Source organism: Lagenorhynchus albirostris, chromosome 1 (assembly GCF_949774975.1).
Source record: "Lagenorhynchus albirostris chromosome 1, mLagAlb1.1, whole genome shotgun sequence".
NCBI lineage: Eukaryota > Metazoa > Chordata > Mammalia > Artiodactyla > Delphinidae > Lagenorhynchus > Lagenorhynchus albirostris.
In genome coordinates, this window is record NC_083095.1 from 123728409 (window position 1) to 123741271 (window position 12863).

The following is a 12863-nucleotide window of genomic DNA, read 5'->3' on the forward strand; positions in this document are numbered from 1 at the left end:
GACGGCGGCGGCGGCTCCAGCACTTCCGGTTTCTTGCGCGCTGCCCTTCAACGGGGGAAGGCGCAACGGGCCCAAGAAGAGCGCAGCTCTCTGCTCGGCGGGGTTCCCTTACGACAGTGCCGTCTAGTGGCCGGAGGAGCGAACGAGGCGCGGGAAGGAAACTGGGCGGGGGTGGGGGACAGAGAAGAAATCCAGAAAGGGGCAGTAACTTGCTGGAAATCACAGGACGAACTGTGGCATGTCCGTAGTCATCTATTTTTTTCCTTCGACAAATATATATTGAGTGCCTCCTATGTGCCAGGGAGAGCTGTAGACACTGAGATTAGAACACGGAGCAAGCCAGGGAAAAATCCCTGCCCCTTCATGGAGATGACATGGAGAGGGAAGGACCAGGACCTTGGGGATTTTCTGGGTGTCTCATTGTTATGGTGGAAAGAAACCTGAACTTGGAGTCAGAAAGCTTGGCTCTAGTACTAATTAATGACCTTCAGCAGGTCAGTCTCTTTGAGCCATGGTTTCTTTATCTGTGAAAGAGATGTAATAACGTCACTTAATTGCACTTAAGGAAAACCACGTGTGTCATACAAACACCTAAAGATGAAGGAACTGGGGCCCAGGGTAGGGAAGTGAGTGGTTTGCTATTATCAGGACCAGAGGCAGGTCTCTTGACCCGCAATGTATTTCCTATTCTACACCATACATTGGCTGAGAGAAAGAGAAAAGGGGAGACTTGGGAGATGACTGGGAAAGTGGAAGGTGTAGAACAAAACAGTGGACAAGCTGGACCTTCCCTATTTTATATTATTACAAGGACCCATTTATCAGAGGTGTGTGTAATTAGGCTTTATTGTAATAAAAGATCCATCTGGGTGCCATGTTCTACTCCTCAGTATGCAATTATTCACTCTGAGGTTAAATGAGTCTTTGCTCAGGCTTTTTTTTTTGAGTTGAGTTCCTCTAAAAGTACAGTCATGTTTTCACTGGGATTCCTCTATGACTTTTGTGCAAAAATACCAAACAAACCCCCAAACAAAAAATAACACCCGAAAGTAGGTTTTAAGGCTTTGAATGCAGATGCACATGCTAACAAAATACAATGAAACATCTTGCACTTCATTTCATTCATCCAAATGTTTACTGAATCTCTGCCATGTGCCTGTCACTGTTCCAAGCACTGGTGCTACAACAGTGAATAAAGTAGGCAAAATCCCTGACTTTGTGCAGTTTATATTTGAATAAGAGGAAAAAGACCTCCCCAAAAGCAAAGAAAAAATATAATTTTATGGATTTCAAAAAACAAGCTCCAATAGATAATCGACAAGGACCTACTGTATAGCACAGGGAACTCTGCTCAATATTCTGTAATAACCTAAATGGGAAAAGAATTTGAAAAAGAATCGAAACATGTATATGTATAACTGAATCATTTTGCTGTACACCTGAAATGAACACAACATTGTTAATCAACTATACTGCAATAAAAAATAAAAATTAAAAAAAAGAGAGAGGTTAACAGCAAACCTCAGGGGAAAACAAAACAAAACACCAAAAAAAAAGAAAAGAAAAGAAAAAAACAAGCTCCAGAGAGGTAAAGGATGTGCTGAAATCATATGTCTAATGACAGACTGAACTAGATTTGAATTCAGATTTCTTTGTTTTCAGTGTTATTTTCTCTTTCTGTGGCAGGGTTAAAAAGCCTCTAACCCTGAGAAATCTGTGGGGGGAACATCTCCATCACGCACCCTGGCCACCTTGCATGTATCCACATAGGCCTCATAGGCAAAGGCTGGAACCAACGGTTATCTGAGTTGTAGCAGAAGGCTTTGTGATCTTTCCAGAACTGGAAAGGAACAGTCTTATGAAGACCTTGAGGCAATCTCCCCTGGGGTTCTCCCCTGTGACAGCCAGGAGTGTTCTCTCACAACCCTCCTAGGTTCTGATGAGGTGTGGGCTTTCTACCCCACCCCCGTCAGAATAGAGCTGAGAATATAAAAACCTAGAACTGGCTGCAGCCTAGAACTGGCTCCTCAGAAGCCAGTTACCTAGAACGTACATTGCAGTCACCTGGCCCCTTCTTTTGCTTCAGTAGTGTCCTTTTTCATACATGGGACAAGGACCACTGGCACCTTGATGCATTCTTCCCTTTGTTATACATGTAAGTAATAAACTGTCTGAGGCTAAACTGGCTCCTTGGTTTTTTGTTTTTTGTTTTTCGTGGCACGTGGGATCTTAATTCCCCAACCAGGGATTGAACCCTCACCTCTGCATTGGAAGGGCGGAATCTTAACCACTGGACCACCATGGAAGTCCCTAAACTGGCTCCTTGTATCTTTACTGGCTGAATCAGTCAGGCCTGGGCCTTGCCAAACACAAGCAAACTGTGTGCTTGACAAAGCCTACTTAGCTATATTATGCTGCCCTACACTCTAGGAACTCCTCAGGAAAAGGCAAGTTATCTAGCACACGTGGTCTGAATAAATAGCATGGTGGGGTTGATACAAATCCGTCCCTGCTGTAGACTGAAAAAAATCGCAAAGCATCATGAAACAATCATATTTTGACATAAAGGACAGCAGGCAGGTAAGTGTGAGTGAAAGCTAGGGTGGACAAGTGAGAACTCTTCCCAGGGTACCCTGGGCTGCATCTTGAAATCAGTGCCTATTTGAGGTAATCAGGTCCTCATCCAGTTCTGACCTCATGTTTTAGAGAACCTGACATCTTTTCACATGGGGCCTCATCAGAGACCAACCTGTCTCCCAGTCTTTCTGCATCTACCATTCCACGATCTTCAGGCAGTGGTAATTTTGCTCAGGTACTCATGGATCAGAGCACGGATTCCTGGAGTCAGGCAGACCTGGGTTCACATCCTGGCTCCTCTCCTTACTAACAGTTTAATATTGGGCCTCTCTAAGTTTTATTTCTCTCATCTGTAAAATGACTTTTTCTTCCCTCCTATGCTTGGATAATTTTTATTTAGTCTGCATATTATTCCAAATATTTTCTGTCTTGAATGTGCAACTGAGCTTAAAAGAGAGGAATCTGATGTCTGTTTTCTAATCCCAGAGTTATAACTCCCAGAAAGCATGGTTGCCTCATGCTAGCTCCCTATGTAGGGAAGGATCAAGGGTTATAAAGGAAGAAAACAAAAAGACAAGTTACTCCCCAGTATCTTAGCACTATATAAAGTTGTAATCAAAATTTTTGTATTTCTTATCATAAACATTTTCAATATTGCTAGTTTCCTATTCATCATTTTGCACAGCTGTACAGTTTTCCATTGAGTTGTTATACCACAGTACATTTGGTCATTCCTGAGTAAGTCCCAATGTTTCAACATGTAACATCATGAACATCTTCATATATACATCTTCCTTCCTTGAAATTATTTTCTTAGAATAAAATCCCCAAAGGGGAATTACAAGGCCAATCAGCATAAACATCTCCATTTATCTTGTTACATATTGCAAAACTGCATTCCAAAATGATTCCACAAATTCACATTGCCCTTAGTTACATTCAGCATGAATGTGTCAATTTCACTAAAACTTTTCTAGCACTGGGCATTATCATCAACATGCATATTTTAAGCATCTACTTTCTGAGACATTGTACTCGATGCTACAGGATACCAAAAGGAAGCAATCTGTGTTCCAGGGAGATTTATAATCTAGTTGAGGAAACAGATCCCAAGCATGTAATATACACATTAATAGCAGTTGATCAGGGTACGATGAGCTAGTTTGTTTTTCCACTTCCTCCATATTTTATACCTTTTGGAGGCATAGTATAAACCAAGCTGCCATAACAAAAAAGAGCTTTTCAGCTAATTTTCTTTTGCGTATTTAAGTTTTTGAATAAAAGGGTATATAGTAAAAAATATTCTGCTATGCTGGTCTTCCAGTCACCCAGTTTCCTTCCCCACAAGAAACTGATGTTATTGGTTTCTTGCATATACTGTCCAGTAATATTTTATGATACATAAACAAATGCTTATGTACAAATGTATTATTCCTCCCACTACTCCACAATTTTTACATAAGTGGTAGCATGCCAACTGTCTGTACCTGGCAACCATGTATTTGAAAGCCAAGAATTATCAGGTAGGTCAAACTGGATAGGGTGGAAAGGCTACTCCCTGCACTCAAGGAAGGGGCCATCTCTGCATATTATTCTGAACTGTGTATTGACAGGCTGAGGGGAAGATTTTTCTGGCAATGACTGGCTGCAATGCTCACCACTCTCCTGGCATAGTTAGGAGGTTACAGGGATATGAGCTGGCTGCCTGAATTCCCCAGTAGATGCCTGGGCTGATCTGTCAGTCTCTCTCCACTCTCAGCTTTGTGCCATCTAGATAGTAACCTGATTTTGGTTAAGGATATCTGGCTGGGTGATCCTGGGTGAGGCACAAAACAGCCAAATTCTACAGCTCATTTTCCAAAACTTCTTCCAGGAATAAAAGATTCTGTAAAAAGGTGAACAAGGAGAATGTGTATGATCACTTGCCAAAGGCAGGAGTACAGACTTATGCACTGAGCATGTGCTTCATCCAGAGGAAACACTCAGCAAATGCTTCTGATGGCCAGAGAAAGGAGAGGTGACCCGGGGCCACACGAGGCTGGGAAGGCTGCATCTGGAAGGGAGAACACGAAGACAGTGCTTCATTTGCATTTTAATTTGACTAGCATTATCATAAAACCATCAGCCCTACCTGTTTCAGCTTGGCAGGGCTACTTGTGCTCTGCCTTTTTAGCCCCTCTGCCATCTTTTAGTTTTATAGTTTACCTGGATGTTACTCTTTCCCTTCTCCATTTCAATATCTTTTTTTTTTTTTTACTGGATTTCTCATAGAGAGAGAGTTCCACAATAGCTGTCCTTCTCACAGGAAAATTTAGGAATAGCTGATAAGAACATTGGAGGGGAGTGAGTCCAACTCTCTCATTTGATGGATATGGAAACTCAGGCCCAGAGAAGTCATCCAGTAGGTTAGTGGTGGTTGAACCAGGCTGGATAAACCCCCTTCCATTGGACTTTTCTTATGGAGCATCTGAGGCAAAATGTCATTCAGTCTCCTTGCTTACCAATAGACTTGGACTCAATTCGCCTTGGATAGAGATCAGCTGATAAATTTCAGGGCTCAAATATGCTAAACTGAAATTATTTTTCTTTATTACACAGCCACCAGGATGACTAAAATTTAAAAGACTGAAAATACCAAGGAAATGGAGCAACTAGAACTTTTAAATATTGCTTGTGGGAGTGTAAATTGATCAAAACACTTTGTAAGACTGACTAACGGTATCTACAGAAGCTCAACATACATATTCTATGATCTAGCAATTCCATTCCTAGGTATTTACCCAAGAAAATATCCACCAAAAGACAAGTACATAAATGTTCCTAGCTAAAAACTGAAAACAATGCAATGTTCATCATCAGGAGAATGGATAATTTGTGATACATTCATTCTGTGAAATAAAACAAACAAAACCCAAAAAAGAATGAACTGGTGATTCACACAATATAGATAAATCTCAAATACATTATGTTGAATGAAAGAAACCAGACACAAAGTGTACATACTGGTAGATTCCATTTACACGAAATTCAAGAATAGACAAAAACTACTCTATGGTGATTGAAGTCAGGATAGTAATTATTGGGGTGTAGGGGATGGGATGCAAAGGTACACTGACATGAGAGAATCCGTAGGATGCTGGAAATGTTCCGGATCTTGATCTAGATAGTAATTAATTACACAGGTATAAACATGCAAAAATTCAGCTTAAGTGGAATATTTGAAATTTGCCTGGTTCCTATACATAAGTTATACTTCAATTTTTTTAAAGTGCCCTATATAGCATCTATATTGTAGTAAAAGCAATGTAATAAAAATAATTTTATCATTTCAAAAAATTATTATTTTTAAAATTCAAGGCTATCAGGGTTACCGTTTTCATTATCTCATAACAGGCAGATTGCATCACCTCCAACTGGTTTGCCTACTACCAGTTTCTCCTCACTGACAGGTTGTTTTGCCCAGCACATATTTGATTTTCCTGATCTCCTGTAACAAACTTCCTTGACTCTCATGTATCTGTGGAATATAGTACAAACACCTCATTGAAACAAAGACTTTCTTAAGCCACTCCCTATCTGTCTTACCAGACCCAGAGCAAGCTCTCCCCTCCATGCCCTTAACCCCCAGTATGCAGAACATTTCATATCTCTTCATCTTTGGTCTCCTGCCCTGTGCATCCACTGCCCTACCTCCGCTTCTTCCTCTATCAAATTCCTCCTCCATTTCACTGTCCAGCTCTCAAGGATTTGCTCTCAAATGTCTGCCACTGGTTCCTACAACCCTTAGCTCCTACCTGCCTGCCTCTTTCTGAGCTCAGTATATTCCCCATATTAAAACCCTCTATATTTTATATGACCTACCTCCTGAGCTAAATGTTTTCTGAGAACTGGCATCATTTCATCTCTGGATCCCTGGGCTCAGAACTTTGCTAAATAAATGGGTGCTAACAGAACTGAATAATAAGGTTCATTTTTGTCCCAGATTTCTGGTTTTCATAGTAATGTTGCTTCCTATTAAATTCTTCACTGAAAGCAGACTTGGAGATGAAAGTGGATACAGACGAGATAGTTTAAATTAGACATAAATTAGTGTTGTCTATAGTTTGGGTTTCCTTTTCAAAGGAGACAAGTCTCTTGTGCTGTCCCATAGAATAGCTATTAATTTGTGACTAAATTAATTAGAAGTAAGTGAAACAAAAAATTCAGTTTCTCAGTTTCTTTAGCCACATTTCATGTACTCAGAAGCCCCATATGGCTAGTGGCTACCGTCATGGACAGCGCAGAATGGAGTATTTCCATCATCGTATGAAGTTCTATGGAATAGCGCTGGAAATCTCTGGCCTTTACGCTTACTCTCCCCTCTTAGAACACTCTTTCATTCTCTCCCACACCGCTTCCCCTATAACCATCATCATCCTTATTATGTCTGTAATTGCTTGCGTCTTTTAATAGACTACGGGTTCCAGGACGGCAGGTGCTGTGTCTTACTCCTGAAGCTCTGGTGCTTAGCTTTGAAGCCTGGGCACACAGCAGGTGCTCAGTAAATGTTGAATTAATGAATGACAAATGGGAGGAACCTTCCAGATACACCAATCCAAGCCCCTTCTCCATGCTGATCGGTTCCTCATCAGTCTCCAGCGTTTTTTAATTTTTACGCTTATTTTTAACCGTCCTCCAGAAGAAGAGAGGTAACTGCACAGCACCTGTCGACTCCAGAGGCGGCAGCAGCAAGCAGGGGCGTCACACGCTCCTGGGCCCGCCCCCTCCCGCCTCCGCCCCGCCCCGCCCCGCCCCGCCCCGCCCCCACCCGGCTCGCCCTGAAGCCCGGAGCCCGCGCCGCTGCCTCCTTTGCTCGCCACTGCGCAGGCGCGTCCCGCGAGCGTGGGTCGTATAGAGGCTGCGGGCTGCAGGCACTTCGGAGCGAGGTGGTCTTGCGGCCTGTGTTCGGCCAGCTCCAGACGCGCACGACCTGCCTGAGGCAGCGAGCCTAGTTTCCCCGCGCCCTGGGCAGTGTGGTCATGGAGAATCAGGTGCTGACGCCGCACGTCTACTGGGCTCAGCGGCACCGCGAGCTGTATCTGCGCGTGGAGCTGAGTGACGTGCAGGTAAAGGCAGGGCGGCGGGACGTGCGCGGGTCTCGGCTCCTGGGAACCGCTGGGACCCCAGTCCCCTTTGTCCGGGTGCGTACCGGCGAGCCAGTAGAGCGCCAACGGGATCCAGGACTCGGTGCGCCCTCGGCGTCCAGGCCCGAGCAAAAGCTGGCCCACATGGAGGCAGACCCTGGGCGCGACCCCCTGAAGGCTTCAGGTACCTCGGGTGCTGCGTGAGCCCCGCGCGGGCCTCGGAGGCTACTCCGGGCCTCCTCTTTGTTCGCAGTCTGCGGCCTGGTGGAGCCCAAGCCTGGCCCGGAAGGCCTGGCCGTCGGAGTTCGTGTTTGCCGAAGCTCTTCGAGGCGTGGGATGTCTTTGGGTCCGGGGTGCAGTGTGACAGTGGCTTGCCGGGCCGTGGCTGGACGTCTAGCGCTGGCCAGAGAGGTCTAGCGGGTCCCCTCGGACCTTCACGAGGCCCGCCGCTGCCTTGGAGGGGTCACACCCACCTCCCAACCATTAAGTGATGGAAATAGTTCTTGTTAATGTTAGTTCTAAAGTCCATAAGACCCCGAAGAAGTGATTCCCCCCCCCACCCTGTTCTGAAGACTGTGAGCTCAGGTTTGCTGAGTTGCATAGATAACTACAAAATTAAGTTATGTTGAGTATTTATGCTTGATCTCATTGGCCCTCATGAGAACAAGCTGAGGCCTCCTAAATGGTGGAGCTCTCAGGACCTGTGTACCCCTTTGTCTTGGTCCAAACCATCCAGGATTCCCGTTTTTGAGGAACTGGAGTTTTCAGTCTGGAATGTTCTTTCTACATTCTTACTCCCTACTCTCCTTGACATTTATGGCACTTTGTAACCTCCTTCACTCCCCTTAACTCTCTCTGCCTCGGAGTCAGGCGTTTATGTTGGGATCTGTCAGCCCATCTGGTATATACTGTCTTGCAAGGTGTAGGTGCTCTTTGAGTGTGGACTTGAATTTGTTGAACTTAATCTTTTCTTCTGGAATATAAACTTGTTTTCCCATTGAAACTTAAGACAATACTGACCAGAATGCCTTTAAATAACCTGTGTCATTTAATGTGTTAAACCAGGCTGAATTACACTTTTGCGTCAGAGGATGTATAAATGTTCTTTGCTGTGTCCCTCTACTCTGCTCCACGGTGTTTTAATAAAAAAGGAAAAAACAAACAAAATCTTTGTAGATGGGGATCAAAGTGTCCTTCTAGAGAGGACTCTAACATCAGTCAATAAGAAAAGTACAGAACTTGTGTCATGGCAATCTCTCTTAAGTATTCAGTTAAACATTGTGTAGACCAATTTAATAAACTCAGGCCCTCTCTAGTTGTAATAAGGATGTAATATTCTGGGATGCTTTTGAAGCTACAAACAGAAAAGTTGTTTTTAGGGGAAGTGGGGTGGTGTTGGTGGAAAAAAATGGAAATTAGTTGGGCAAATGAAAGAATGCATCATACTTAAATTTTTCCTGAAAGATCTAAACCTTTTAGTTAAGAAACATGAACACATGTGTTAATCATATTTGGTATATTTTAAAACATAAAAGTATGTGATTGGAATATATTATAGTTAAAGAAATGTAACGGTGGAGGGAAAAATGGAATTTTCTTTTGGAGAGAGAAATCCTTTTTTTATTCTTTGGGAAAAAATAAATCTTTTTCCCCAATTGAGTTTTTGGTTTTTCTTGGATTTCCCATCTGTAATTCTGAGGCATCCATTTCAACTACCATTAGTTTTAAAGTAACATGTTAATACCATTCATAAAAGAAACCCCCTACCATGTGTGAAATACTACAGATTTATAAAAATGAGTCAGACAGACTCAGCTTTCCAACGGCATTCTATCTAGGAGGAAGCATATTATATACTAACAAAAAGTTTTGTGCATGAGTATGTTTATTTGTAGAGTCGGAGTTGAATACTGGACCAGGTCCCTGGTGTTAAAGGAATTCGGTACCTCTCTTTTCGTTAGTTAGAGGTGACTTCCAGAAATAAGGTGAAGTATTCTTGTCAAACTGAGACTGGGAGAACTTGCCAGAAAGAGGACGGCATAGACTTTCAGATTGTCCAACTTGTTGTACGTGTCAATGCCCTACAGCCAAAGAGTTCCAGGAACACACCTCTAGTTAAACAAGTTGTGTTTAGTGCTCATATCAGCAAGGGAGAGCATACTCCATGGGTTTGCTCAAAATTGATTATAGAATTTGGACTTTGGTGATTGGGGGACAGACTAAGGAAGCAAGGATTCACTTTAGATTAGATGCTGTCAGAAAGCGGGCAATTCTATGGTTGGGTATCTGAATAAATCTTATATATAGGAAAGAGAGACCAGAACAAGAATAAAACTAATTGGTAGAGAAGTGGCAGTCACTTATTTTGGCCAAGAGAGGAAGGGTGTCTCGTATTTTGTGAGTGGCATTGTGGCTATGTTTTTATCTGTGCTTACACAAAATTATGAAATGGCCTTTGCCTCATTTTATCAGGGTATTCTGTGAGATTGTTTATGTCCAATAAATAACAGAATAACGTGTTCTAGCTGGGAGTGCCAGGCCAGCTTTTGAATGTCAGGAGCTGCTCCTTTTAAAAAATTTTCCAATTAATTGTTCTCAGGGCCTATGAAACTGGTGATTCTGGCTTGGGATGAAGCAATTCGTTTACTTGTTTAATGAAAACCGTTTGTGGAGCACCTACTTTTGTCTCCCCTTAAGCTAGGTACTGGGTTGTTGGACAGCTCTCTATCCTCCCCTGCTCTTTGAAGCATATGTGTAAATGAGTTTTGATGCTGAATTCCAGTTTGGGGGCATCAGCCCTGCTCCTTTCCCTTTCTGAGACACAGAGAACCATCAGGTTTTCACATCTCTACTCTGTCTTTGGAGCTGCAGACAGTGGGGCTAGGGCAGGGTTACTTTCAGAATAGAGTTTGTTTTCAGGATAAGCATGAAGGACAGACTTGTGCCAACAACCATAGTTGTTAAAGCATTTGTTCATTTATCAAGGTTTTTGTTTGTTTCAGTTATATGAGGGCAGTGTGCATAGCTCTGTTTCGGAGCTGTTTGAAAGACACTGTTTTTGACCTTACCTAATAGAGAGTCTGGTGGAAAGAGTGGTAACTGAAGGCATGAGATTGGGTCCTTGCTCTTCCACTTAATATCTGGTGTCCGTGGATTATTCACCTAACCTTTATGAGCCTGTGTCTTTTCATGCAAATAAATGTGAATAATAACACCTAATTCACAGGGTTGTTTTGAGGCTTAAATTGGATAATGGATTTGAAAGTGCTTTGTGAATTCTAGTGTGCTATTCAAGTGTAAGGGATTATTATTGTGATACTAAACCTTAGATGAGAGAGAAGCACAAAGAGCAATAGAACAGAATAGAGGCTGTTAGCAGATTTATCCATATATGAAAACTTATTGAACAACAGTGGTGGCTTTACAAATTAATAGGGGAAAGGATGAACCATTCAGGAGATTGTAGTGGGACAACTGGTAATCTAAATGGCAAAAAGATAAAGTAAGATCTTGCCTTATGCTGTACACGAAAGTCAATTTCAGGTGGGCTAATGAACTAAATGCATAAAGCAAAACTACTAAAAGAAAATATAGGAGACTGTCTTTATGATACTGGAACAGGGAAGAATGTGTTAAGACACAAAAACATAAACCCTAAAAAAAAAAGATGACAGATTTAAGACAAGCTTGAGGCAGATATTTGTGGCACATATTACTGAGCTCTTCCTTATATGCCCAAGGAGACAGTATGTTCATTACGGCCAAAAAAAAATTGAAAACAACCTCAGTACTTATCAACAGGAGAATGGATAAACTGGTATATTTATACAACAGCACACTGTACAACAGCTAAAATAAATGAAACAGAACCAGCTGTATCTATGGATAAAGTTTAGAAATATATCAAATAAAAAGCAAGGGGCTTCCCTGGTGGCGCAGTGGTTGAGAGTCCGCCTGCCGATGCAGGGGACACGGGTTTGTGCCCTGGTCTGGGAAGATCCCACATGCTGCGGAGCGGCTGGGCCTGTGAGCCATGGCCGCTGAGCCTGCGCGTCTGGAGCCTGTGCTCTGCAAAGGGAGAGGCCACAACAGTGAGAGGCCCGCGTACCGCAAAAGAAAAAAAAAAAAAAGCAAGTTGAAGAATTATATATATTCATATTATATATATGAAACCACTTATGTAACATGTAAAATAAAAGTTTATATTGTAATGAATACCCAACATGTTGTACATGAGTAAAGAAATACAGTGGGAATGATAAACTCCAATTCTAGAATAGTGGTTGGGCTTCCCTGGTGGTGCAGTGGTTAAGAATCCGCCTGCCAATGCAGGGGACATGGGCTTAAGTCCTGGGCCGGGAAGATCTCACATGCCGCAGAGTAACTAAGCCTGCGCACCATAACTACTGAAGCCCATGCACCTAGAGCCCGTGCTCCGCAACAAGAGAAGCCACCTCAATGAGAAGCCCGTGCACCGTAATGAAGAGTAGCCCCTGCTTGCTGCTATTAGAGAAAGCCTGTGCGCAGCAACAAAGACCCAGCGCAGCCAAAAATAAATTAATAAATTAGAAAAAATCATAAAATCTATCATTTTATCTGTATAATCTCACTCTTGTACACATAAATATGAAAATATAAGCAGAAAAATTGGTGGAGGTGTTCTAAACCATCATCATATTTCAGAATCCACTCTTTTTTTTAAATGTTTATTTTGGCTGTGCCAGGTCTTAGTTGTGGCATGCAGGATCTTCGTTGCGGCATGTGGGATCTTCAGTTGCGGCATGCGGACTTCTTAGTTGTGGCATGCATGAGGTATCTAGTTCCCCAGCCAGGGATCAACCTGGGCCCCCTGCGTTGGGAGCTCAGAGTCTTACCCACTGGACCACCAGGGAAGTCCCAGTCTTCTGAATCACATTTCTACTCAGAGATGTCACTGTCCATGTTTTTCCATATAGTATCATCCTCTGTGCCATTAAAAGCAGTAAATGCAGCATCTCTGAAAGAACGCTCTACTGTTATCTCATTTTTTGTTCAAGCCGTCCATACCTATTTATAAGTTTTGATGCTGGCACATTCTTGAGACACAAACCAGGAGTCATACTACTTCCTGAAATGGCTTTTAAGTGGTTTGACTGAAATATTGAGTTGCAGCTGTGTAGTCAT

The 12863-nt window shown here is 42.7% G+C and overlaps 1 protein-coding gene across 1 annotated transcript in view; it reads left to right on the top strand.

Annotated features, from left to right (window-relative positions):
* The first annotated feature begins 7450 nt into the window (after nucleotides 1–7450).
* Nucleotides 7451–12863, top strand: part of HACD3 (3-hydroxyacyl-CoA dehydratase 3) — a 32591-nt gene continuing 27178 nt past the window's right edge. The window contains exon 1 of the mRNA XM_060152207.1: nucleotides 7451–7682. Coding sequence (XP_060008190.1) covers nucleotides 7596–7682 — 87 coding nt within the window. The 5' untranslated portion in view covers nucleotides 7451–7595. The remainder of the gene's footprint in view (nucleotides 7683–12863) is intronic.